Here is a 27,976-nt window from a genome sequence, read left to right on the forward strand (position 1 = left end):
TTGTTTTTGCACTATACATAGTATGAGAACTTGTAAGCAAAACAGACTTGTCACACAAAAAGATACATTTTATTTCAATTCTCTCTCTAAATACAGTTTGGCAGGATCAGTTTTTCACAGGAGCAAATGTATTAAAAAATATTTCATTCCAAAATACTACTCTCTGAGGTAATATTATAGGCACTTTCGAGTAGACATAGTTAGGATTCTGTTGCAAGGCACATATATCTGCCCCCTTTTAAAAAATAAAAATCTTTGATCACTGATCTCGGTCTAAAAATTCTAAGGAAAAAGTAATTATGTAACTGAAACACAAATCTTTTTTTAAAAAATAACTTTAAAAATAAACCATATAAATCAAAATGTCAGTACTGACAAAGAAAAAGACAGACGTGTATTTGAGGTACCGTATTTTTCCGTGTATAAGACTTGGTTTCCCCCCTAAAAAATAATGTCAAAAATTAGGCGGAGTCTTATACATGGGGCCATCTCCCCCCATTTTCTTAAATCTGAGTCCCCCAAAATAGGGTGCCTCTTATACATGGGAGCACCTTATAGACGGAAAAATATGGTAATTTAATGGGCAATTCTAGCCTGGTGTCCTCTGCTGAAATCAATTAACTTTCATACCAAATGATTCTATGGGGTATTCTTTGGGTTTCGAAAAGCAACAGGATGTAGGATCAAGTTTTCTGTTTGGGGAATGAAGGCCTAACTCATAGCCACCCCAAATCAGTGCAATTTACTTGTTGTATTCACTGGTGCATGGGTTTTAAAGGGAACCCAACCCTTGGAAAGTTTGGAACATGGATACCTCAGAAAAGGAAAATGCCAACATGATCTAAGCCAATATGGGGGTTCACAGTGCCACCAAAAGGAGTAAATGTCCTTCTGCAAATTTATGGTGAATTGATTTTTTGAAAAAAGATGTGTTCCACGCTAATCTAGATGCACTTCTTATGAAATACATCTCACTTTAATCACTAGGATTTTCATTCCAAGTAAACAAAGTTAAAAATTGGTGCAGTTATTCCTACAAAACGTCATATATTCAGGAAGCTATAGATTAAGAGTATTTTAAACAAGAGCAAGGATTAGTTATCTTGAAACAGCAAGGTAACTGAATATTTATTGAAAGTTCAACGTGACACCATAAACCGTCACAGTTTGGCATTAAACTGACCCATCAGTCTTTCCAACTTGATTGCTAAGGCCATATCACCCTTGATTGCCAGCTTTCCAGACATGAAAGCCAGGGTTGGCTTCAGTTTGCCTGAAAAGAGAAAAAAAAAATGGTTTAAAGAACCACAAAAGAGTTGCAAATTGCAGTGCTTCTGCCATGTTTTTCAGTTAAGCAACCTCTCTACTCTTAAGACCAACAATGACATGGATAGCTTTAAATGTGATGTTGCCACTTCCTGTTTTCATAAAAAAGTACGGCATTACAGGTAACTTGTTTAAGGCCTGAACGATATGTTTGCAATTGCGCACAGCGCTGAACCCGGAAGTGACCCAGAAACGTCATAACGACATCACTGAAACGTTTTAATAAAGTTTTGTTTTTAAAAAAGGACTATGCTGAAATGGCAAAGTTAACAGCTGAAACAAGAGAACCTAATGATGACTGTTTGTGGAGGAATGGAAGCCTTTTTCGGACTACTTAAGGAAATGGTACTGTACGAAGAACTCACAAGCAGGATTTGAATTATGAACAACAGAAGAAATGAGAGACTATAGTATTGTTTTATGGTATAAGTGATAGAAGGTAGGGTGAGGCAGGAGAGGGAAAAAACTACCATGGAAAATGAGGTGGGCAGTAAAAGAGAGAGAGAGAGAGAGAGAGAGAGAGAGAGAGAGAATTATTATATATGTTAAACAGCAGAAAATTTAATAAAAATAATTATTTTTTAAGAAAGACGTCACTGAAATGTCACTAAAAGGACGGAATGGGGGCAGGGTGGAACAGAGCTTTTTCAATGGGTTTCTGATTTCACGCAAGTGCACAATGACCCGGAACGCAACCCCCGTGCAAACGGGAAGTTGCCTGTATTCTCATTCCAGGTGAGTAAATATAGGGTCACATGCGTGGTGAGGAAGCAAGATCATGCCACACATTGTCCAACAGGCCTCCCCCCCAAAAAAGGCTCTGCACCCCGCAAAAATCGGGGCTTTCCTGCTTTGACCTGAACCCCCCACTGCCAGTTTTTAACTCTGCGAGTAGATCACAGTCTTGCTGCTTTCTGTGCCTCATAGACCTCCCCACACCTCATGGCTTCTTGTGTACTTTACATGTGAGGAAGCTCCTGTGAGCTCAGTGAAACTTAGTAAACATGCATTTGATTAAATTGCACTGGCCCTGATGATCTGCATCATCCTACCACTTGCTAACTTTACACAGGGGGAGGGGGGTAGCAGGTTTGTTGTAAAATGGTGGTGGTGAAATGGTGAAGAACTTGTTGGCATCCCAAATGTGGAATATTTCCACCAACACTCTTCTCTGCTAGCTCACTTCTAACGCTTCCCGTAAATGGCATCCTATCTACAAGCAGAAAAGAAGGTCCTGGACATATAGGAGACTTTGCTAGCGGTTTCTTCTCAAAGGGCAGAATAAAGAAACTGGAATGAAATACCTAATTCTACACACTCCTGAAAATTTATCAAATGCAAGCAGCTCTATGAGCAGATACACTTAAGATTAGCAAAAGTCCAATGCAATAGCTGAACACGAATACATTTGGCTAAATGAAAGGAGAGTTTCTCCCAATACCTACCTGAAAACATTTTTACGAAGTCAGTGCTGGACATGCTCATAACCACATCAACTTTTCCTGGTGGTTCTCCGCTTCCTATACTGCCACCATTGTTCTTAAGATCAATATACCATGTTCCTCCTCCTTCACCTAACACAAGAGTAATGCCAAAATTATGCCACGTAAAATTAGACACATTCATTTCTAAGCTGAACAAATGTCAGATAAGGAGCAAAAGCCAATTAAGTCTTTCCAAGAGTTAATGATCCACTGGAAGTCCAGTGATTTCAGTGGGTCTTCCCAGAATATGACTAATGTTGGATACCACCCTTTGAAGTTTAAAATCAGTTTCATTATCATCTTTTACAGTGGTATCTCCGGTTACGAACTTAATTCATTCCAGAGGTCCGTTCTTAACCCAAAACCATTCTTAACCTGAGGCGCACTTTCGCTAATGGGGCCTTCGGTTGCCGCCGCGCCACCAGCGCACGACTTCCACTTGCATCCCAGGGCAAAGTTCGCTACCAGGAGCATCTACTTCCGGGTTAACGGAGCTCGTTACCCGAAGCGTTCGTAAGGAGGACGGTACGTAACCCGAGGTTCCACTGTAGTGACATTTCTTTCCCTTAATAAAGGCACTATGCTCCCCTATAACTCCCACTGCCAACCCAGCTTATTCTAACCACTAGAGAAAGAGACTGACTGCCACCTTCAAGAACAGTAGCACACCTGGTAGTAAACAAAACTTTTGTCCCATTCATCACAAATGCCTTTTCCTCAATTTTGGTGTAATTGCTATTTTGTTGTAACAACCACATCCCTGTTTTTTATGTAGATGCCCAACCTCTTCAATTTGTGTCCATGTGAACATTCACAAATAAAACATGTGTGTTAAGTAGATTGCCATATTTGTCTTTTCAAAATATTTCAGACAGCACCGAGTGTGAATTATTTGAAAACTGCCACCACTATAAAGGTGTTTTGGCATCTTTTCTGCAAAGTACATGTGCTGGTACTATTGGTATGCAGGCCTCTTGCCTTAGCAGTGATCCTAGGCCCACCCAACATAATTTCAGTAACTCTTAAACAGATATAAAGATTCTTACCAGATAATTCAAACCGATAAATTCCTTGGGTTGACTTTACAACTTCGTCACTGATCGCACCTTTTATAATTTTAAAAGTTTCTGCTACAGGCCCCCCTGATTTCTCGGCAGCAAAATGCACGTGAAGCTTTCCTCTGTCGGGACCTTCAGGTTTAGTTTTGTCAGGACCTTCATGCTTGGGAAGGTCTTGTTTTTTCCCTTCTCTGAAGGTTGGAGTAGCTCCTGTAGGACCAACATTGACCAATAGAGTCAACAGTTACAATAGTGTGCACTCAGGAACTCATATCAAACAAGGAGAAAAAGGTTGGCGGTCCTGAGCACTAAAGCAGGGAAACTACTGGAGCAAGGAGTCATAGCTCGGGGGTAGGGGACATGTTTTTTATGCAGGTCTCACGTTCAATCCACAGCAAAAATGACCAATCAGTGAGCCTTTCCCTTGGAGCCTTTCCCAGTGAGCTAGACTGGTGACTGGGAGCGGCCGCCGAGACCATATAACACCAGTCTTGAAAGATCTACATTGGCTCCCAGTACGTTTCCAAGCACAATTCAAAGCGTTGGTGCTGACCTTTAAAGCCCTAAACGGCCTCAGTCCAGTATATCTGAAGGAGCGTCTCCACCCCCATCGTTCGTCCAGCACCGAGGGGCTTCTGGCAGTTCCCTCACTGTGAGAAGCCAAGTTACAGGGAACCAGGCAGAGGGCCTTCTCGGTAGTAGAGCCCTCCCGGTGGAACGCCCTCCCACCAGATGTAAAAGAGAACAACAACTACCAGACTTTTAGAAGACATCTGAAGGCAGCCCTGTTTAGGGAAGCTTTTAGTGTTTGATGTATTGCAGTATTTTAATATTTTTTTGGAAGCCACCCAGAGTGGCTGGGGAAGCCCAGCCAGATGGCCGGGGTATAAATAATAAATTATTATTATTACTACTACTACTATTATTATGTTTGAATGTGATGGAATTCAAGAGAAGAGACATTTAACATTCACCAGGTGCTATACCAGCTTCACTGGCTCTTGATGGAGTACAGGATCAGGTTCAAGGTGCTGGTTTTAACCTTTAAAGCCCTATACTACCTAGGACCCTCGTACCTACGGGACTGCCTCTCCTGGTATGTCCCACGGAGGACCTTACAGTCTTCAAATAAAAACATATTGGAGATCCTGGGCCACAGGGAGGTTAGGCTGGCCTCAACCAGAGCCAGGGCTTTTTTGGCCATGGCCCCGATTTGGTGGAATGCTCTGTCACAAGAGACTAGGGCCCTGTGGGACTTGATATCTTTCCACAGGGCCTGCAAGACAGAGCTGTTCCACCAGGCCTTTGGCTGAGGCACAGTCTGACCTCCTCCTTTTGTAAGCCTCACAGAACTCTAGCCCAATGGTTGCCATTAATTTGACTCTGAATTGATTTTAGAATGAATAGATTTTAGAATGTATTTCAATTAAATGATTATGATTTTATGTAAACTGTGTTATTTTTTACTGTTGTTAGCTGCTCTGAGCCTGGCTTCGGCTGGGGAGGGTGGGATATAAATAAAATTTTATTATTTATTATTATTATTATATTTCCATAATCACAGAGAATGTTAGATAAGTAAGTTTGGAAATAATTGTCTAGTTATATATGACCTCCCAGCCTCTTTGTAGGGTGTCATGTGCCTTGGAATTAAAACAAACAAACAAACAAACAAACAAACAAACAAACAAACAGAAAAGTCTACTGGGGAAGGGGAACATTTGCAAACTTGAAATGAAAGAAAACTGTTATAAAAGTATGGATTTTTTAAAATTGGCATCTGTATTTTTTATGTAGAGCTGTTGCTGCAATTCTCGTTACACAATATGAGTGAAATATACAACATCTGTGATTCATGAAGCCCTGTCAATTAACAATGGGAACTTCTGTTCTATTTGCTTGGCACGGAAAGGTCTGCAGCCAGGAAAACTGTTCAGGTAAGAGGCTTAGTTCTGACCTCTGATTTTAGGCCCAACAACATCTGGGTGGGGCGGAGGCGATTATGTGCTTACCTTGTGCTTCCATTTTCATTGCTAGTGTTTCGGGATCCACATCTAAAAAGAAGTCTGGTAGCAAAGGATGACCTAAAAATAGAGTGAAACAATAAATGAAAAAGTCCGTATTTTGTATAGCAGCATAACGCTGTGCTGTGCAGTTAAATAGATGTAAATGAAAGGCTGAGGGCTGAGGGCATCTCCACACCTGAGGGCATCTCCACACCTTAGCTATTGGTGTTTCCTAGCACAACTGAAGCACAAACATGAAGACAGACTTAGGACTTTACATTATACGTAAGACACCAGAGTACACTTATTGGGTCATAAATGGGACATCTGGGAAGACACTCATGGTATTGCAAGCACAAAATACATAGTTTACGGCTATATATTTGTAAACCGGCAAATACGAATGCAATATGCAAGAAAATAAATCTAGATTACCTGGGGCAACCGCATATACATCAAAATTCTGAATTCCTTCTTCTCTCAATAAAGTTTCATCAATGACAAAGTTTCCGGTGAAAGTTTTGGGCTTTGTTAAAATGCAGTATGCGGCATCTGCAAGTATATCTGTTTTCCTGCACTGTTTCTCTACGCCAGCTCCTCCCAGCATATCCATTGCAGAGGTGTATATAGCTAAAGACACACACAAAGGAGAGAAGGGATAAGTTAGCAATTATTTTACTGCAGCATGCAAGGGGTGAACTTGATGGCTATACGGACCCTTCCAAGTGTATGATTCTAGACCACAGGTTAGCAACCTAAGGCCCATGGAGGCTGTTTAACCGGCCCACAAGCTACCCCCAAACTGAGCCACCCGCTGATCTATAGCACTGTCTACCAACAGCCTTTAGATCAGGGGTCAGCAAACTTTTTCAGCAGGGGGCCGGTCCACTGTCTCTCAGACCTTGTGGGGGCCGGACTATATTTTGAAGAAAAAAATATGAACTAATTCCTATGCCCCACAAATAACCCAGATGTGCATTTTAAATAAAAGCACACATTCTACTCATGTAAAAACACCAGGCAGGCCCCACAAATAACCCAGAGATGCATTTTAAATAAAAGGACACGTTCTACTCATGTAAAAACATGCTGATTCCCAGACTGTCCGCGGACCGGATTCAGAAGGCGATTGGGCCGGATCTGGCCTCCGGGCCTTAGTTTGCCTACCCATGCTTTAGATATCTGAGGTGGTGGAAGGATCGGTAAAGATTTAAAGTTTATAAAATCTTGAAGTCTAGCCATTGCAGATAATGGGCCAGAAATGTTTAATATTCCATGGAACCGTAACATTCTCTCTCTCTGACCTTGTTCACACATAATGCTAAGCCAAACAACTACTAAACAAGAACCAGCAGTTGTTCAGTTACAGAGAGCCAATATTGTGGTTGCTTCACTCCTCCTCTGATACGGCTGCTAGTGGCACTACCTAGAGCCAAGCCATGTGCAAATGCAGACACATGGCAGCCACTATTTTCACTCAAAAGCTTGGGATGCAGGTTAAACCACAGAGCTTAGGGCTTGCCTATCAGAAGGTCGGCAGTTCAAATCCCCGCAACGGGGTGAGCTCCCATTGCTCGGTCCCAGCTCCTGCCAAACTAGCAGTTTGAAAGCAAGTTAAAGTACAAGTAGATAAGTAGGTACCACTCCGGCAGGAAGGTAGACGGAGTTTCCATGCACTGCTCTGGTTGACCAGAAGCGGCTTAGTCATGCTGGCCACATGACCTGGAAGCTGGACGCCGGATCCCTCGGCCAATAAAGCGAGATGAGTGCCGCAACCCCAGAGTCAGCCACGACTGGACCTAATGGTCAGGGGTCCCTTTACCTTTACCTCTTTACTCAAAAGCTTACAGTACTTGTTCTCACTAAGGCATAGTTTGGCTTAGCATTAGGCGTGATCCAGCACACACACACACCGTTCTCTTTACATATGTATTAACTGGGCTGCAGATTAGGTTTTCGTGGTATGAGCAAACTGAAACTATGAAGCAAAATATGAATTTCTGATAATACCAAGCATAAAAATTATCCCCACACCACCCATAGCAGACTTCTGTCTGAATTTACATAAGAATTATGAAAGCACACTCTGCTGAACATAGGGACATTATATTCACACAAAAATGTCACCCCAGGGAAATTATAAGGAAAGGTAATCTTCCTGTGACTGCTTTGGTCCCTCTCCACCTGATCCTGAAGGCAGATGTGTAAATTTCCCCAGTTAAGTGTTAAAATAATGGGCTAGTTAAGAGTAGTAACACAAACTCAGATCTGCTCTTCTGGTTCTGTAATAATACAACTTCTTAGGTTTTTCACAATATAGTTAACAAAATTAGATTCAGATATGATGCAGTGGTAAAGTACATCTGTTAAGCAAAGAAGATGAACTCCTTACCAAATGGGTATACTGTGCATATAGGGGACGCAGATGGCGCTGTGGTCTAAACCACTGAGCCTCTTGGGTATGCCGAGAGGTCGGCGGTTCAAATTCCCACAACAGAGTGAGCTCCCGTTGCTCTGTCCCAGCTCCTGCCAACCTAGCAGTTCGAAAGCACACCAGTGCAAGTAGATAAACAGATACCGCTGTGGCGGGAAGGTAAATGGCATTTCTGTGCACTCTGGTTTCCATCACGGTGTTCTGCTGCACCAGAAGCAGTTTAGTCGTGCTGGCCACATGACCTGGAAAGCTGTCTGTGGACAAACACTGGCTCCCTCGGCCTGAAGCGAGATGAGCGCCGCAACCCCATAGTTGCCTTTGACTGGACTTAACTGTCCAGGGGTCCTTTACCTTTTACTGTGCATATACTGTTAACCTATGGCGTTGATCCTATGTGCGCTTAGTTGAGAGTAGTGTTAGTATTGTAATGTCTCATTCTCACATTGCATAATGTTGTGGGTTGCCTTTAATTACTTAATTGATGTATCAGTATGGGAACTATTTAAAAGTCTCCTCCCTCTCTCTGCTCTCTCTGCTCCAGAAGATGGATGTGAGAGTCGTCTTGTTGTTTTGTTATTTGCTTTATAAATAAAACCTTTGATGTTACTATTCCAACCACAGTTGTTTGGCTGCATTCTGCTGTAAAGCACCGAGTTTACTATCTGCAATCGGGCGTTTAATGCTCACAAGTAGGTTCCACTGGAATTGATGTAATATGTTCCCAAGTAAACATGCATAAAATTGGGTTGCATCTCAAATAAATAACTATTTTGAAAAAGGTTAATTTCAGTGCATCAGCTTTCCAGTGTCAGATGGGAGGAGATCAAGCCAGAGCAGCGGTTCTCAAACTTTCTAACCCCAGAACCCAGCTGGGAGGGTTGAAAATTACTAAGTCCCACCTGTCACAAAATGGCGGTTCAGGAGCAGACTCACTGTTTGAGAAACACTGTCAAAAACAATGTAAATGATAATGATAATGATAATGATAATGATAATGATAATGATAATAATAATAATAATAATAATACATATGCTTCAGAAGTCTCGAATATTGAAGGGAAACTGTGTATACACTTTAAACAAATACAAGACATCATATTCTCTGAACACATTGAAACAAGAATTAAGCTCAGTCAACCCATCAAAAACATTATATATTTTTTAAAGATATATAAACCTGTTTGAGGCCATAATGCATTGACTGCAACTTCTCCTCTAAATTCTTCTGCCATTCCCAGCACGCACATGGACATTCCATATTTAGAAATTGTATAAGCTAGAATAAGATGGAAAACTAGATTTAGACATCAAAAATGTTTCCTCCTATATGCAGTATGAATTGTTCATATTTCAGAGGAAATCTCTTGTAGCTGGATAGAGGATTGCCAAGAAAGAGGCAGGCATTTGGTTGGATATTAGGGGAAACAGATTGCTGATGTAGAGCAAGGTTTCCATTATGTTCTTATCTAAATTATGGTTGTTTTTTCCAAACAGTTTCACAATCTGAATGTTGTAAACAGATCAATTATCTCATAGTCCAACAATGCATTGTGTGAGAAGGACAATGGGACACCTTGCGTCAAAGAACATCACGGAAACCCTGGTTTTGTAAGTGGTGTTAGAAGATTGTCGCTAATATCTGGGCTTGATGTACAACGAGAGAGAAGGGGCTGTAGCTTAGCGGAATAGTGCATTTTTTGCATGCAGAAGGCTCTTATTTATAAGGATCAGGCAGCAGGTTGTTATAAGAATTTTAAGGTCTCAAATGCAGAATAAATATTCATAAATGCACACATATCTAAATATATGAACCATGTGTCTGAAATAGTATCGGGGAGCAATCCTGAAGCCATTCTGACTCTTCCCGATGACCTCAAATATTCCTCTGCAGTAAGGGAGGCAAATGGGGAAGGCCTCCCCATTGTCCTTTTGCTTGCAAATCCTGTCTTCAGGGCATTTTTGTGTATGAATAGGGTGAGCCTGTGACCTGGATTCAGGAACTAAAGTATTAACAATCACAAAAGAATGGCCAGACTGCCCAGGTAATGCAATCAGTGACTATTATCCAGGAAGACAGGATTTCTGCTGTAGGCCGCCTCCTTCTGTGATGTATGTATGATGTTTTAGGAGGGTGGTCTTGGGCTACAGGGTGGGTAATTTCAAAAGTCTATATAAGGGCTTGCACACCATTGTTCAGAGTTCTCCTCCCTTCTGTGTGTGGTTAATGGGACCCTGTTGCAACAGTTACCGTATTTTTTGCACCATAACACTCACTTTTTTCCTCCTAAAAAGGGGAAATGTCTGTGCGTGTTATGGAGGGAATGCCTACGGGTGGCATGCCTACGGATTTTCCTCCTCTAAAAACTACGTGCGTGTTATGGTCGGGTGCGTGTTATAGAGCGAAAAATACGGTAATTTCCTTTACTAAAGATCAGGCATACTAGCAAGCCGCTTTGCTTCTCAATATACTGTGGTTGGCCTCTGTTTTCTTCTACCGATAGGGAACCCATTTAAGGACTCTATATGGGCTTTGGAATACGCCATAAGGGAAAGGGAGCAGTTTTTTTCTTAAAATGGTGGAAGGGAAAGATTATCTGCCCAAGACCTAGGGAAGCTGCTGCCAGTTAGATCTGACATTACTAAGTGAAATAGACAAATAGGTCAGATAGCTTCCTTCATCTCCCTCACCCCAATGAGCATCTCTTTCCTACCTTTGTATCTAATGCATGATCTCTCCTCCTCCCACCATCCCTTATCTCACATTTCTGCCTCTTTTCATGTATTGATAGCAACAGCCCTTCTATAGTGAAGGAGCTGAGTTTGCGAACCTTTTTCGGAAGCTGAACATGCTCCGTTTTGAGTGCCACACTTCCATTTTGAGGGTTACACTGAGGTCTGTCTGTTTTTGCTACTTATTTTGCGTTTCTGTGGCTTTCTTGTTTGTTTTTGTGGCTGTGTGGAACCCAGTTCCGCTACTGATTGATTGATTGATTGTGTGACTGCAGTACATTGTTTATTGCTTTCATATTATGGTTCAATGGTCTCGTTGGATAGTAAAATTCATGTTAAATCGCTGTTTTAGGGGTTGTTTTTAAAATTCTGGAACGGATTAATCCGTTTTGCATTACTTTCAATGGGAAAGCACATCTCAATTTTGGAATGTTTTAGTTTTGGAATGGACTTCTGGAATGTATTACGTTTGAGAACCAAGGTACCATTGTAGAGGAAAAGAAGGGGTAGAAGAGAGGCAGTCTTTACACTTCCTTGAGTTTGGAAGAATTTCATTAAAAATGAGCATTTAAAATTATACTTACCACAGTGATTTTTGAACCAGATAGGGTTTAGGTTAATCGGTGGGCTGATATTGAGGATATGGCCAATCTTACTCTTTTTCAAATAAGGGAGGCATATTTTAGATCTGGAGAAGCAAATAAACACAAGGGAATAGAGTCAGATTTGCTTGTACTTATATAATGAGCTCTGGTCAGATTTTGGTTTTCATGTGTGTTTCTCTCACTCACTCACATACACATAACTGGTCCTTTCATATACAGTCTGGGACTTACAGAAGGCATAATTTTTTATTACGTTTCCATCCCACTTATGAATTAAATAAAATAATAAAATAATAAATAAATAAAACACCCATAAGTCAATCACTATGAAGGTTATTAGTAAGAGAGGTGGGTGTGTTTAAACTCTCTGCTATTAAACCCAATGGGATTTCAAAAGGGCATAACTTTGGGCTCAATAATTCTCTTTAGAAATAATGGTTTTTTAAAAAAAGTAATGTAAAAAGCGGGGGTGTGGAAGCGTCATACACATTTCTGAGCCATGTACCGAGATAAAGTATCTGGCTGCAACCCAGTTAATGGCTGAATTCTGTTCCGACTTCTGAGGTACGACTGTATATGAGTGTCATGCTGTCTGATTGCTCCAGCTTCACTTTTCCCTTGGTGAGAACAAGATCAACAAACCAGGAAGCCTCAGCCTCATGTTACATCCAAACCAGCGGTTGTGGTTTATTGTGCCCCAACAATGCAAACGTGATCACTACCCAACTTGAAGCCATGGTTTGCTGGTTGTGACTTCTTAGAGAGTAAACAGCCACAATCTCTGGTTCAGACTTTATGCAAAGCCACAGTTTCTTGCTTTGTTGACTTCACTTACACCTGGAGAGCTGCAAAGCAGAAGTGGCCAAGCAGCGAGCATCAGAGCATGTTGCTCTTTCCAGATAAACCACAAAAAGCTTGAAGTCCTGGCTTATTGTTATGTGCAAATGCAGCCACAATCAAAACAGTATCAAATTGCTCTCTTTGGAAAGGCACTTCTCTCAATAACTCAAATAGCTATTTTCCTCATTTAACATATTGCAGAATTAAGAGCAAAAAACCCCCAAGATGTTCTCCATAAATGAGAATTGGAACTATCAAAACTGCCTGCATATATTGGTCAGAGATAATGCTATTAAGCAAATAATATATGGAGAAAAATGTCTCTTCCACCAAGAAACCAGTGGACCCAATACATCTGAAACATATCATCAAAACATTCCTCTACATGTTCTCTGAATCAGACCGGACACGGGTTAGAGCTCAACGTCGAGCCTACCAAGTGGCAATGGCGACGGCGAAGAGGGCCTTCTTCGCCGCCTCCATTGCATCTGCAGAAAACAGCAGCAGGAGACTTTTTCAGGTGGTTCGCAATCTATCGGAACCACCTGTACCACCGGGGCCTGGTAGGGACCCCAAGATCTCCTGCAATGCTTTTGCAAAGTTTTTTGCAGATAAAATCGCTCAGATTCAGAAGGAGGTAGACTCCACCGTGGGAGCAGGGCCAGGGCGGGAGAGTGCTAGAGTTCTGTCTGGTCCTGTTACATGGGATCAATTCCAATCTGTTACCTCCGAGGATGTGGACAGGCTGCTTGGACAAGTGAAACCGACCACCTGTCTCCTTGATCCTTGCCCATCCTGGCTGATAAAAGCAAGCCGGGAAGGGCTGGGCGATGGGCTCTGCGGGGTGGTGAATGCTTCCCTCTGTGAGGGAGCCTTCCCAGACCCGCTGAAAGAGGCGGTCATTAAACCGCTTCTTAAAAAAACATCTTTAGACCCGGGCAATTTGGCCAACTATCGCCCAGTCTCAAATCTGCCATTCTTGGGCAAGGTGATTGAGCGGGTGGTTGCTGAACAACTCCAAGCACGCCTGGAGGAAACGGACCATTTGGATCCCTTCCAATCAGGATTCAGGCCTCACCATGGGACTGAAACTGCCTTGGTCGCGCTGGTTGATGATCTCCGGCGGGCTAGGGACAAAGGTGAGAGCTGTTTCCTAGTTCTGCTGGATCTCTCAGCGGCCTTTGACACCATCGACCATAACATCCTTCTGGACCGTCTAGAGGGGCTGGGAGCTGGGGGCACTGTCATACAGTGGTTCCGCTCCTTCCTCCTGGGCCGTGTCCAGAAAGTGGTGGTGGGGGATGAGTGTTCAGACCCCTGGGCTCTCACTTGTGGGGTGCCTCAGGGTTCTGTCCTCTCCCCCATGCTTTTTAATATCTATATGAAGCCACTGGGAGAGATCATCAGGGGGTTTGGACTGGGTGTTCATCAGTATGCAGATGACACCCAGCTCTACCTCTCCTTTAAATCAGAACCAGTGAAGGCGGTGAAGGTCCTGTGTGAGTGCCTGGAGGCGGTTGGAGGATGGATGGCGGCTAACAGATTGAGGTTGAATCCTGACAAGACAGAAGTACTGTTTTTGGGGGACAGGGAGCGGGTTGGTGTGGGGGATTCCCTGGTCTTGAATGGGGTAACTGTGCCCCTGAAGGACCAGGTGCGCAGCCTGGGAGTCATTTTGGACTCACAGCTGTCCATGGAGGCGCAGGTTAACTCTGTGTCCAGGGCAGCTGTCTACCAGCTCCACCTGGTACGCAGGCTAAGACCCTACCTGCCCGCGAACTGTCTCGCCAGAGTGGTGCATGCTCTAGTTATCTCACGCTTGGACTACTGCAACGCGCTCTACGTGGGGCTACCTTTGAAGGTGACCCGGAAACTGCAATTAATCCAGAATGCGGCAGCTAGACTGGTGACTGGGAGTGGCCGCCGGGACCACATAACACCGGTTCTGAGAGATCTGCATTGGCTCCCAGTACGTTTCCGAGCACGATTCAAAGTGTTGGTACTGACCTTTAAAGCCCTAAACGGCCTCGGTCCTGTATACCTGAAGGAGCGTCTCCACCCCCATCGTTCAGCCCGGACACTGAGATCCAGCGCCGAGGGCCTTCTGGCGGTTCCCTCATTGCGAGAAGTGAGGCTACAGGGAACCAGACAGAGGGCCTTCTCGGTAGTGGCGCCCGCCCTGTGGAACGCCCTCCCATCAGATGTCAAAGAGATAAATAATTACCTGACATTCAGAAGACATCTTAAGGCAGCCCTGTTCAGGGAAGTTTTTAATATGTAACGCTGTACTGTTTTTAACACTGATTGGGAGCCGCCCAGAGTGGCTGGGGAAACTCAGCCAGATGGGCGGGGTATAAATAATAAATTATTATTATTATTATTATTATTTATTTTAAAGAAATACATGTTTACAGCTATAAAGGCACATTTTAATGAAACGTAATTAAAAAGCGGAGCAGGGTTAGTAAAAGATATGCCCTGAGCTTCTAGGCTTTCTAGTCAACCAATGAATTTAAGCCATGAGTGATCTTAATAATTAAAGGTGTCAAGGCACAGCTCTAGGGCAAGAGTAATAAGACACAAGAGTTTGCTGAGGACTGCTTCAATGGAATGTTTCAAGATTGAGAAGGCTCTGTTTTCTGAGCAAATTCTCACAAAAGGAATACTGAAATTCATGGATCAAGTTCTCCATTTAGCATGTCAGTTTTGGATGCCAGTTAAAACTGCCAGATACAGCCTCATGAAACAAACAGTGTCTACATGGCTACATTTCCCCACAACCAGCTACCTACTTCTCAGTAATTTCGATTTCCTTAGGGTGGAAATGCTTTTTATCTCTGCAGATGGCAGAACAAACAAAAGTAGTTCTATAGGAGCTACAGGAATGCCTTTACAGACAACCCTTAGGCAAGTATTTTCAAGTTCATAAATGCTGTTGAGCCAGCAGCACACTGCAGAAGCAGTTTACAATGCAGTGATAAGGATGAAATGTATTTAGAAACCGATATAACATTAAGAACATAAAACAGTATTAAAAATGTCAGAGATCAGAAATGAACAGGAGGCACTGAACACTCGACCGAACAATATGGCTGTTGCGCGCTTAGCTTCTCTGCACAAGGGATTCAGACAGGTGGGTGGCCACACCCATCTTTCAATCATGTGACACCGTAATTGCGTCGTGTGACTGCTAAGTGGGTGCCCCCCCCCACCTGCCAAATTGGCCTTGCAACGTCAATCCTGATAAGGATCTAGCCTAGAAAGCCAAAAGGGGTTCTCTACCCCTGGTTCCGGAAGCATAACCTGGAAGTAGACCAAGCACCACAACAGAGGCCTTGGGAAAAGAAGGCTGTTCCCTCTAAAATGTTTAGAAGTCCTGGTATGAGAGTTTACCCGCTGTTCCCTCTCACTGTCAATAATGCCAGGCAGTAGCAGTATAATCTCCATTAACGTCCAAGGGCTAAAAGGAATAGAGACACAGCTTCCTAACCCCTTTACCCAGGGACAGTCAATGTGGTGGCCTCCAGACATTCTGGACTAAAACTCCCATCATCCCCAACCATGCGCCATGCTGGCTGCGGCTGATGGGATTTGTATTAGAGTACAGCACCTGGAGTGCAATACGTTGGCTACCTGTGCCTTTCCTCTTCTGCAATAACAAAACTGGTAGCCCAACCTGATGCTCCAGAAATGAGCACCTTTTTCAGTAGCAGCATCCCGGTGCTTGTGCGAGGAGGGGGGGAACCTTGCTGCTTGCCCCAGTTCAGTTGGACTTGGTCACAGTGATAAGACCCTTAGGATACTGATGTTCCGTTCCACCTTAAAACAGATGTGTGGATTGTTGTATGTCGCATGTCTGTTTACACTCCAGCACAGCTTGCTGGGAACTTCCGTTTGTGTGCATAGCTATTGCTTTTGCTGCTTGCTCTTGGACATGAAAGGGAGAAGACATGTTTCTCCTCTGTCCTGATATACGCTGAATAAACTGCCTGTAAACATGCTCTCACGGCCGTCTCTTGCCACTTCTGTCTGCGCAGTGTTATTTACTCTGCTGATTAGAGTGTGCTCCAGCTTCTGAAGCTGCAGGTTGCTGTTTCATGCTGAGCCAAGGACAGGAGATCGCTAGGCTACCGGCTGGTGGGCTGGAGCCAGCTGGGGGTTTGCAAATTGTCCCCGTTCCCTTGGAAGCATCCCAACAAAGACAACTACGATCAGGAGCAAAGGAGACACAGAGAGAGCCTCAAGAGCAGCAAGGACACTGGGAAGGTAAATAAGTGCAAGGTGGGGCTCAACAGAACAGTATTAAATATCTAGTTGGATCTGAAGCAGACGCTAATTATACAACTAGCAAAACCGTCATCATCGTGACAGATGGGTGTCTGTGGAGGAAGGTCTTGCACTGGTGCGAAATAAATAATACAGTGGTGCCTCACAAGACGAAATTAATCCGTTCCGCGAGTCTCTTCGTCTTGCGGTTTTTTCGTCTTGCAAAGCACGGCTATTAGCGGCTTAGCGGCTTTAAGAAAAAGGAAACAAACTCGCAAGAACTCGCAAGACGTTTCGTCTTGTGAAGCAAGCCCATAGGGGAAATCGTCTAGCGAAGCGACGCAAAAACCGAAAAACCCTTTCGTCTTGCGCTTTTTTCGTTTTGCGAGGCATTCGTCTTGCGGGGCACCACTGTAATAATAATATGCAAATGTACACGCTGTTCCCCTTGTTAGGGCCTTCTCATTGTGCAGGGCTCTGCTCACTGCAGTTATGTCTCCAACTGAGCACTTTGTCATTTCTCCCTGGGAAGAAAAGTAACCATCCATGGTTTTTTTTAAATGCAAGACAGTATACAAGAGGGTACTTGGGGACACTGTGTGGTAGTGACTAGTAGTCATTGCCCCTGGCGACCCCAGCTATTGAGAAGCCAGTCTGATCCTATCTGCACAGGTGCCACCAGGGTTCTGCTTCTTGGCCACTGTGGAGTGTGACAAGATTGTTGAGAACTTGCATATGATGGGAATGTAAAAAGGTGAAATGCTTCTGGGAGGTGATATATAATGAGTTGAAAAAAATGTTGAAATATGCATTTATAAAGAAACCAGAAGCATTTCTCTTGGGTATTGTTAGAAACGATATAAATAGAAAGGAATGTAAGCTTTTTCTATATGCAGTAACAGCAGCAAGAATACTATTGGCCCAAAAATGGAAGCAAGAAGAATTACCAACGATGGAAGAATGGAGGATGAAATTAATGGACTATGCGGAACTTGATAAACTAATGGGAAGAATCCGAAACCGGTGGGACCAGAAGTTTACCAAGGACTGGAGTAAATTTACGGATTATTTGAAAAGTATCTGTGACGACCAGACGATGTTTGTAGGTTTGCAAGAAGTTCTGTGAGGAATAATATTAGAAATATTGCAAAAATGGAGAAGGAGACAGGATATGTTAAGAGATGTAAAGGCAATATTAAGTTAGGAAATGCGTAAGAAGTGATTAAGACGGAGGATTATCAGAGGTGCTGATGGAAGTCCAATAAGAATGTATTTGTGATAAATTGTGTGGTATGTTTTATAATTTTGTATGTTAAAAACCAATAAAAATATTTTTTAAAAAAAGAACTTGCATATGAAAGAGCATTTAAATTAAGGGGGTGGGACAAAGACTCTAACTGCTCTCATATCCACTATGGTAGCACTCTTTGAATATCCTTTTCCTTCTCTTACCTGCTAACGCGCAAACATTCTGAGCTCGGCAAAGCGAAAGAAAAAGAGGAACATTTTACGGTGCCAAATTGTGTCTGTCAGCTGAGCATTGCCTAAGAAAGGCCTGTGTTACTGGATATACGGCAGTTATCAAAAGACAGCGGGTGGGGCTGCTGAAAGGCTCAACTTGCGCAAGGTCCCCTCTTACTGCACAAGCCTCTGTGCTGCTCCCACTGAGCCAAGGGAACAGCAGCAGGCCTAGGAATGCGTTTTCTGCACAAGCCCAAGGAAAAGAGCAAGGCAGAAGGAAGATCAACAAATGAAGCAAGACAAAGAAGATAAGAAAAATATCCTTGCTACAAGTTAAGTTCTTAAAGCAAAGGATTTAAGACTCTCTAGGGTTGTGATTACCCAATCATGGAGTATGACCTCTGTACTAGAAACTGACAATTTCCACAGTACAGTGGTACCTCGGGTTACATACGCTTCGGGTTACATACGCTTCAGGTTACATACGCTTCAGGTTACAGACTCCGCTAACCCAGAAATAGTACCTCGGGTTAAGAACTTTGCTTCAGGATGAGAACAGAAATCGTGCTCCGGCAGCGCAGCGGTAGCAGGAGGCCCCATTAGCTAAAGTGCTTCAGGTTAAGAACAGTTTCAGGTTAAGAACGGACCTCCGGATTGAATTAAGTACTTAACCCGAGGTACCACTGTATATCTTTGAAAGTAATCACTGCCTTTTATTTTATTTTTTTAAAAAATCAAGCAAATTTCTACACTTCATGGTAGGTACGGAAGAGAAATGAAAGGAGTTTCAGCAAATGGCAGGGGGGGGGAACTAGACCAATTTGTATAGGTAAGGCTTTTTACTCCTAATGCCCCCAAGACCACCAGGTACCAGTGGCGTAGCGTGGGGGGTGCAGGGGGGGCCGGCCGCACCAGGCGCAACATCTGGGGGTTAGGGTTAGGGGGCGCAAATCCACGGGTTAGGGGGCGCAAATTACTTGCCTTGCCCCTGGTGCTGACAACCCACGCTACGCCACTGCCAGGTACAGCCATACCTTGGAAGTCGAATGCCTTGCTAGTCAAACATTTTGGTTCCCAAACGTCACAAACCTGGAAGTGAGTGTTCTGGTTTGCAAACGTTCTTTGGAACCCGAATGTCCGTCAGGTCTTCTGCGACTTCTGATTGGCTGCCGGAGCTTCCTGCAGCCAATCAGAAGCTGTGCTTTGGTTTCCGAATGTTTTGGAAGTTGAACGGACTTCTGGAACGGATTCCGTTTGACTTCTGAGGTAGCACTGTACTGTTGTTCCTAGTCGCCACATTCTGACTTCTAATTACCCATGCAAAATTTAGCTGGATTCGTTATAAGAATTTAAGGTCTCAAATATATAAAATAAACGTTCATAAATGTACCAGGCAAACATATACATAAAAATATAAACCACATGTCTGAAAACAGTTCAGGAAATCAGTACTGAAACCATTTTGATTCTCCCAAATTGACTTCAAATGTTTCGAAATGGGAAAACCTCCCCATTGTCTCTTTGCTCACAAATCCTGCCTAAAGGGCGTATCTGTGTATGAATAGGGTGAACCTATGACCTGGATTCAGGAACTGAGTATTTACCATCACAAAAGAGTAGCCAGACTGCCCAGGTAAAAGTAATCAGTGACCATTATAAGATACCCTGGCAAACAGGAATCTGCTATAGACCGCCTCCTTCTGTGATGTATGTATGATGTTTCAGGGGGGTGGTCTTAGGCTACAGGGTGGGCAATTTCAAAAGTCTATATAAGAGCTTGCACATCAATGTTCTGGGTCCCTCTTCCCTCCTGGTTGTGAGCACCCTGTTGCAACAGTTACGGTAATAAAGATCAGGCTTACTAGCAACCGTATTTTTCGCACCATAGGACGCACTTTTTCCCCTCCAAAAATGAAGGGGAAATGTGTGTGCGTCCTATGGTGCGAATGCAGGCTTTCGCTGAAGCCTGGAGAGCGAGAGGCATCGGTGCGCACCGACCCCTCTCGCTCTCCGGGCTTCAGGAAGCTATCCGCAAGCCTTGCAAGCCTGCCGGGAGTTCCCGCGGGCTCCCAAGGCTTGCGGGCAGCAGCCTGCAGCCCCCGCGAGTGTCCGCAAGCCTTGCGCGCCCGGCGGGAGCGCGCGAGGCTTGGCGCGGCAACCTGTCGCCTGAAGCACCGGGAGCCCTCCGGAGGGCTCCCCGTGCTTTGGGCGAGTGTCCGCAAGCCTTGCGCGCCCGGCGGGAGGTCCCGACGGGCGCGCGAGGCTTGGGGCGGCAGCCTGTCGCCCGAAGCATGGGGAGCCCTCCGGAGGGTGCCCCGAGCTTCGGGCAGGTGTGCGCAAGGCTTGGGGCGGCAGCCGCGGCTGGGGGGGGAATAATTTTTTTTAATTCATTTCCCCCCCCCCAAAAAAAGAGGTGCGTCCTATGGGCCGGTGCGCCCTATAGAATGAAAAATACGGTACTTTGCTTCTCAATATTCTCTGGTTGGCCTCTGTTATTTTCTCCTACCGATAGGAAACCTACATAAGAACTCTACACGGACTCTTGGGTACTTCATTAGGGAAAAGGAGTGTTTTTTCTTATAACGATTATCAAATTCAGAATCTTCCTCTCTAAAAGGTCAACAGACTCTAAAGCATCCAGGATTGTATTTTGCCCATAATGTCTCCAATTTGGAATTACTGAGTATACAGAGCTATTTTTAAAGATTTGATACCCACAAACACTTACGTGAGGTAGGTTCCTCTTGTGTTGGCACTCATCATTAGGTCCACTTTTTTTGTAGGCGTATCCAGTGTGCCAGTTAAAGAGATAGCACTTGCATTGTTCACAAGAATATCTATCCCTGATTGTTAAAAATAAGACATTTATGCATCATAAAAGTCAACCATTTAAAACAACATGCTAATTATTACACAAGGATTAGCCACTTTGAAGGTTGGGGTTTAAAAAAAATATTCAAGCAGGTATATAACCTTTCACAAAATAATTAATTATTTAACACAATTGTTTTGTTATTGAATTAAAAAAAAAGACTTTTAAACTGTGTAATTAGTGATTACTACACTCAACATGGGACGCGGGTGGCGCTGTGGTCTAAACCACAGAGCCTAGGGTTTGCTGATCAGAAGGTCGGTGGTTTGAATCCCCGCAACAGGGTGAGCCCCCGTTGTTCGGTGCCTGCTCCTGCCAACCTAGCAGTTCAAAAGAACGTCAAAGTGCAAGTAGATAAATAGGTACCGCTCTGGCGGGAAGGTAAACGGCATTTCTGTGAGCTGCTCTGGTTCGCCAGAAGCGGCTTAGTCATGCTGGCTACATAACCCGGAAGCTGTGTGCGGACAAACGCCAGCTCCCTCGGCCTATGTGAGCTAGTGTGGTGTAGCGGTTAAGAGCGGTAGTCTCGTAATCTGGGGAACCGGGTTCACGTCTCCGCTCCTCCACATGCAGCTGCTGGGTGACCTTGGGCCAGTCACACTTCTTTGAAGTCTCTCAGCCCCACTCACCTCACAGAGTGTTTGTTGTGGGGGAGGAAGGGAAAGGAGAATGTTAGCCGCTTTGAGACTCCTTAAAGGGAGTGAAAGGTGGGATATCAAATCCAAACTCTTCTTCTTCTATAGCGCAAGATGAGCACTGCAACCCCAGAGTCGTTTGCGACTTGACCTAACGGCCAGGGGTACCTTTACCTTTACACTCAACGTAAGCTGCAGAATTTAATTTACCTCCAAATTTCTGGACAGCCTGATCCACTGCATCGACAATTTGCTCTTCTTCTCTGACATTGACAATGCATGCTAAAGCCTTTCCTCCAGCTGCTTCAACTGCAAAAGAAGGGCATCACTTAAGTCAAATAGCATACACGAACTAAATACAAGAATACTTCTTTTTAAATATTCTGTTGGGAGCAGTCCAGAGTGGCTGGGGAAACCCAGCCAGATGGGCGGGGTATAATTAATAATAATAATAATAATAATAATTATCACTCTCTGCACGTGAACAGGGCCATGGGTGGGAACTGGCACCAGAAATATCCATGGCAAGGTTAGTTACTGGATGCAGCTCTCCAAGGTTGCAGCAGATGGTGGCACTCAGATCATAATCTATGCACCTCTGTCTTTCAAACTTACTTTCTTCTGCAGCAGTGTAGATAGTTCCTGGAAGTGTGCGATGCGGCACTCCAGTCTTGGCAGCTATCACAATATTTGCCCCATCCTTGGCTGCCTTTAAGGCTATCGCTTTTCCAATCCCACGGCTTGCACCCGTGATAAAGAGAGTGCATCCTGCCAACCTCCTAAAAATAAATGATAAGACAAACAGTTATCTTTTAACTACTGGGGTTAAATAGAAGAAAATGCAGGATTAGAATCACCTGAAATTGGCAAAGACCTGAAATTCAGTGGAAAACATGCTCTTAAATTTTATTAACTAGAAACCACAAATAACATGACTATAGCTTTATAATTTACCAAGGCTGGATCTAAATGTAAAGGTAAAGGGACCCCTGACCGTTAGGTCCAGTCGTGGACGACTCTGGGGTTGCGGCGCTCATCTCGCTTTACTGGCCGAGGGAACCGGTGTACGGCTTCCGGGTCATGTGGTCAGCATGAATAAGCCGCTTCTGGCGAACCAGAGCAGCGCACGGAAACGCTGTTTACCTTCCTGCCGGAGCGGTACCTATTTATCTACTTGCACTTTGATGTGCTTTCGAACTGCTAGGTTGGCAGGAGCAGGGACCGAGCAACAGGAGCTCACCCCGTCGTGGGGATTCGAACCACCGGCCTTCTGATTGGCAAGCCCTAGGCTCTGTGGCTTAGACCACAGCGCCACCCGCATCCCGGGCTGGATCTACACAGCTATTAAAAAAAGCTACAGGGGGGGGGAACATTCTAAAAGCTCACAATGAAAATTATCACTGACTTTGGATTTCAGCTCTACAGAGCCACCTGGTGACACACTGTTATAACGTTATAAATCGACTAGTGTAGCTGAGTCCCCAGTGCATTCTATTTTGCATACATTGACTCAACTTGCATAACTGAGTTTATGCAATTTGTTTTAACTGCTGCATGGTAAGAAAATGATGAAACTGTAGCCCACAAGTCACTTCCAATTTCCAATACTATTCCGATCTTGCCCCTACTCTGTACTTTTCTCAATGTCACCAAGTGCAGGAATGCCACCAGGTACCTCCTCTTCTGGCGACTGAACTTCATCCCAACTATGGCATCTAAGGCTCACACACAAAGCGATGAAGCTGCCTTAAACCAAGTTAGACCATTGGCCCATCAAGGTCAGTCATGTCCCTTCATGAAGATGCCAGGGACTGAAACTAGGATCTTCTGCAAGCAAAGCATGAGCTCTACCCAGTGGCGGAGGAAGGGGGGTACAGGGGTGTGGTCCGTCCCGGGTGTCATCACTGAGGGGGGAGGGTTTTTTTAATGGGCTCACAAAACTTTTTAGGAGTGATGTGGTAGTTTAGGCCTGCAGGTTCCATGCTACCTGAAACAGCAGTGTGGGACTTGCGTCTGTCTACTGCCTCTCCCTCAGCAGCCCTACAGCTGCGTGGGAGGCAGTGGAGAGGCTCCAAGCGTCGCAGAGGCTTGCCCCACCCCCATGGGCATATTGCCCCACCCCATGGGAGCGGATCGCCCACCCCCCGGCTGCAGGACATACCCCCACACCAGGCATCCAAGTGGCTAGCTACGCCACTGGCTCTACCACTGCGCCATTGTCACCTTCAGACAAGTCGATTGCCTATGGTTGCCTGACCCACATGTGAAATGAAGCAAACTTTCTGTTATTATTATTCACAAATCAGAAAACACATACAGTGGTACCTCGGGTTACATACGCTTCAGGTTACACACTCCGCTAACCCAGAAATAGTGCTTCAGGTTAAGAACTTTGCTTCAGGATAAGCACAGAAATTGGGCTCCGGCGGTGCAGCAGCAGCAGGAGGAGGCACCATTAGTTAAAGTGGCGCTTCAGGTTAAGAACAGTTTCAGGTTAAGAACAGACCTCCGGAACGAATTACGTACTTAACCCGAGGTACCACTGTACTTCTTTCAGCTCCTGGAAATAACAACCGAATCATGAATGAAAGATTAAAAGAAAGCTGCAACCCTAAGCATGATCACTTGAAAGCAAACTCCATCAAAATCAGCTGGATTTATTTCAGAGAACATATACTTGGGATGAGAGCATTAACATGAAACATTACCACTGTCTCAGAAATCTAACGTGTGGCAAAGCTCCCACTGCAAAAGTGTATTTTGTCCCTTCTGTGCAATCTCAATATTTTTTCTGGTGCCTCCACTTTGACTCATAGTGTGACGGCATTTGTTCATTCCATCCAATGCCTTCCAGACACAATACAAACTGTTTAACACCTCTTTAAAGCAGCAGCTCTGCCAATATATAGAGGCAATGGGGTTATTCAATTAGAGCTCTTACCATGTTGGAGTTACAGTGGTGCCTCGCAAGACGAAATTAATTCGTTCCGCGAGTCTTTTCGCCTTGCGATGTTTTTCGTCTTGCGAAGCACGGTCCGTCGCAACTGCGCCTCTTCAAGCGGCTTTAAGAAAAAAGCGAACAAACTCGCAAGACGTTTTCGTCTTGCAAAGCAAGCCCATAGGGAAAATCGTCTAGCGAAGCAATGCAAAAACCGAAAAACCCTTTCGTCTTGCGCGTTTTTCGTTTTGCGAGGCATTCGTCTTGCGGGGCACCACTGTATTTAATTTCCATTACCTTGGATGCACAGCAATTCATTTCCCCATTTGTCTGAACTGGGGTCTAATTGATTCCAGTGCCCTTTCAGTGAAACCCTCCCATTAACACACACACACACAAAATGGGGTGGGAAGTTAAAACACCACAGGACCTCCCACCCTTTTATTAGGGGAGAATAAATGTAACACAACATGAGAGAGGGAGGCAATTGACCTTCCAAGTAATTAACTTTAGTTCTTACGTATTCACTTGACAGAGCAGAACCAAAAATTGGTAAATGGTCTGAGAAAATTAGTCTCATCCTTACTGCATGTCTCCAAACTGAAGTAATTTTTTTATCTCTGTTATTGGTATGTAGCAATCCAGAAGCCCAGCAATGGGAGCAGGCATTAACAGATTTAATTTGCCTGTTGAAATTCTACTGGCAGCTCAGTCTGGATTCTGCAACCATACAGCTGCAACAGTAGGGCTACTTGTAACAATTTGCAACGTGGACAAAGCAAGCCACAACAGGATTCAACCTGTGTTCTGCACAAAATTCACTCGTCATCTTTATGAATGCAGATCACTTGAACTGATAACTGCCGCTCTTCTTTGAAAAATAAATCCTACGCAGTGAGCTCTTTCAGTCAATAAGGCCACATACTTCCCAACTGCTCCATCTTCTCACACGTTTTGCAAGCTGGAATCTTTATAGTCCAAGTGAGGGCAAGACTCCTTATGCCAGGGATAGCCAAGATGGTGCCCTCCAGATATTGTTGGACTATAACACTCATCATCCCTGGCCATTGGGCCATGCTGAGCAGAGCAGATGGGATTTGAAGCCCATCATAATTGAGGGGGACAGACCAGAATGGGGAACGCTACCGCTGCATTGTTGAATTTTTCACTTGTACCACACATATTTACACACAGCAGTAGGCAAACAGGCTGCAAAGATTAAATTCTGCAAATCTTTTTCTTATGTACCGCATAACACATCTGTAGGATAACTACTGTGAGATCTGAAATAGCTATGTGTCATGTGCTTAGAGCTCTTAAGTAAAATGAGTGCTACAGTGGACTTGTTATACTTCATAAGGAAGCTCACATAGATAAGAGAAAAATCAATTCCTTAATCACAGAAGAAGAAGAAGAAGAAGAAGAAGAAGAAGAAGAAGAAGAAGAAGAGGTGCATGGTTCTCAATAATTTCAAATAAACACTTCAAGAAGGGGAAATAAAGTACAGTGGTACCTCTACTTACAAACGCGATCCGTTTTGGGGTGCTGTTCGCACCCTGAAAAGTCTGTAAGTAGAGTGCCGCTACTGCATGTGCGCAAAGCGCGATAGAGTGCTTCTGCGCATGTGCAAAGCGCAATCGCTTCTGCACGTGTGGTGAACCCGGAAGTAAACACGTTCACCACATTTGTAACCTGAAAAGCCGCAACATGAAGCAAATGTAACACGAGGTGTGACTGTAGTTTCTCATAAAAACTGCTTGGGACAATTTTTTTTGCAACAATACACCTAAATAGTGACACTTTACATTGTTGCATGTGGCATGTTACTTAAATGAGATGGTGCAACACAAACTATGCACAATGTTCTAAATACAATTATACCGTAGATTTATATAAATGCATGACAACACTTGCTGTTTTAGCAATAGCCTCTTTCTTAATCACCCCTAGTACAAGAACACACCTTTCCACCAGTGGTGTCGACTGTTTGGTTACGCTGCCCACCAAAAACCTCAAAATCTCTTTTCCGATTCAGGTTCTGACTGCATCAGTATATATGTGAACAAGTGATTTGTTTATTTATTGCCCCATGCACTCCTTTAGATTTAACCGAACCTGAATGGCTGACTTGCTTTCCAGTTTGGAGAAACCACTTCAAACCTCTCCACCACTTCTGGAAAATCCACCACTGCAAATAGTACTACTGTATGTCATCTTACTAACATTTGGCTACCTGCGCAACTATGAAAGGTTTGCATTGCTGTTTGCAGTATGGAAGCAAAGAGGATGGCATGCTGCTGACGAAGCTTAGGCACACATGGTCAGGCACACATTACAGACAGAGGTCACCTACTTGGCTCTGCGTCCTCTCTCTCTCTCTTTCCTCCCCAAGAGGAGCCAGGGTAAGCTGCCGCTGGTTTAGCAGTTGTCAAGTTTTGAGCCTCTGCGCCCCCCCCCCCATGTCTTTCAACAACGGCTTGACCTGCAGGTCCAGGACCATCTGTTTTGCCCCATCTTCGACCTGACCAGCCCAGCTGTGGAAATGCCGATTTGGGGTTGCCACCTTTGATCTGGCAAAATACTGGGCAGGGCAGGGCAAGTTGGTGGAGGGTATTATTATTATTTTTCCCATTTCTGGGAAAGCTCAGTCAGTACAGCACTAGACTCTTAATCTCAGGGTTATGGGTTTGCGCTCCACATTGGGCAAAAGATTCCTGCATTGCTAAATGACCCTTGTGCTCCCTTTCAATTCTATGAGTCATGACAATCAATTGCAGCCTAACAGGATGGCCCGCTCTAGAATTTGTCGCACACATCCATGAATTTGCGCACCTGTTCAATGCATGACCTTTCACACACATGCATTTGGAGAAGATCCCTAACTTTGCAAAGAGAGAGAGAAAGAGAGAGAAAAGACCTGCAATACAGGACAAAGCTGCCATCAATACAGGACGCAGCATTTTGCATTGAAATACGGGGCAAATCCTGCATTACACAGGACAGGCTGGGGGGGGCGACCCTAACTGGGGGCGACCTACTCGCGACAGCGCGCGGCGGGAGGAGAGCGGGAGCCCCTCGCAGCTTACCCTGTGTTGGGCAGCATGGCCGGGTCCGGAGGAGGAGCGGGAGGGGGGGTCCTCTGGGCAGGTGGCAAGTAGCAGAGCCCAGGCCCGGGCGGGACTGCGCCTTGGTGCCTCGCACGGCCGCTCAGGGGGCGCAGCGCCTCGCTCGGAACGCTCAGCGGCGGAGCAAAGGGCGCAACAATCAATCGTGCCAGCTCACTCCGCCCCTCCCTTGTTCCGCGCCCGTTCTAGGACGCCT

General features: G+C 44.5%; 1 protein-coding gene across 2 annotated transcripts; it reads right to left on the bottom strand.

Annotated features, from left to right (window-relative positions):
* Positions 1-47: 47 nt before the first annotated feature.
* On the bottom strand, positions 48-27,976 carry HSDL2 (hydroxysteroid dehydrogenase like 2). Of its 2 annotated transcripts, XM_053371668.1 has the most exons (11): positions 27,742-27,974; positions 22,333-22,496; positions 21,928-22,026; positions 20,939-21,053; positions 11,623-11,726; positions 9,486-9,584; positions 6,310-6,504; positions 5,881-5,952; positions 3,857-4,078; positions 2,772-2,900; positions 48-1,273 (listed from the first exon to the last, which is right to left on the bottom strand). In XM_053371668.1, exons 1-11 carry the CDS (start codon positions 27,756-27,758, stop codon positions 1,161-1,163), a joined length of 1,329 nt encoding a protein of 442 aa, XP_053227643.1. In that variant the 5' UTR covers positions 27,759-27,974; the 3' UTR covers positions 48-1,160. The 2 variants fall into 2 exon arrangements, with proteins under 2 accessions (XP_053227643.1, XP_053227644.1); XM_053371669.1 differs by lacking the exon at positions 2,772-2,900 and having other exon boundaries at positions 27,742-27,976.

Source organism: Podarcis raffonei, chromosome 17 (genome assembly GCF_027172205.1).
Source record: "Podarcis raffonei isolate rPodRaf1 chromosome 17, rPodRaf1.pri, whole genome shotgun sequence".
Classification (NCBI taxonomy): Eukaryota; Metazoa; Chordata; class Lepidosauria; order Squamata; family Lacertidae; genus Podarcis; species Podarcis raffonei.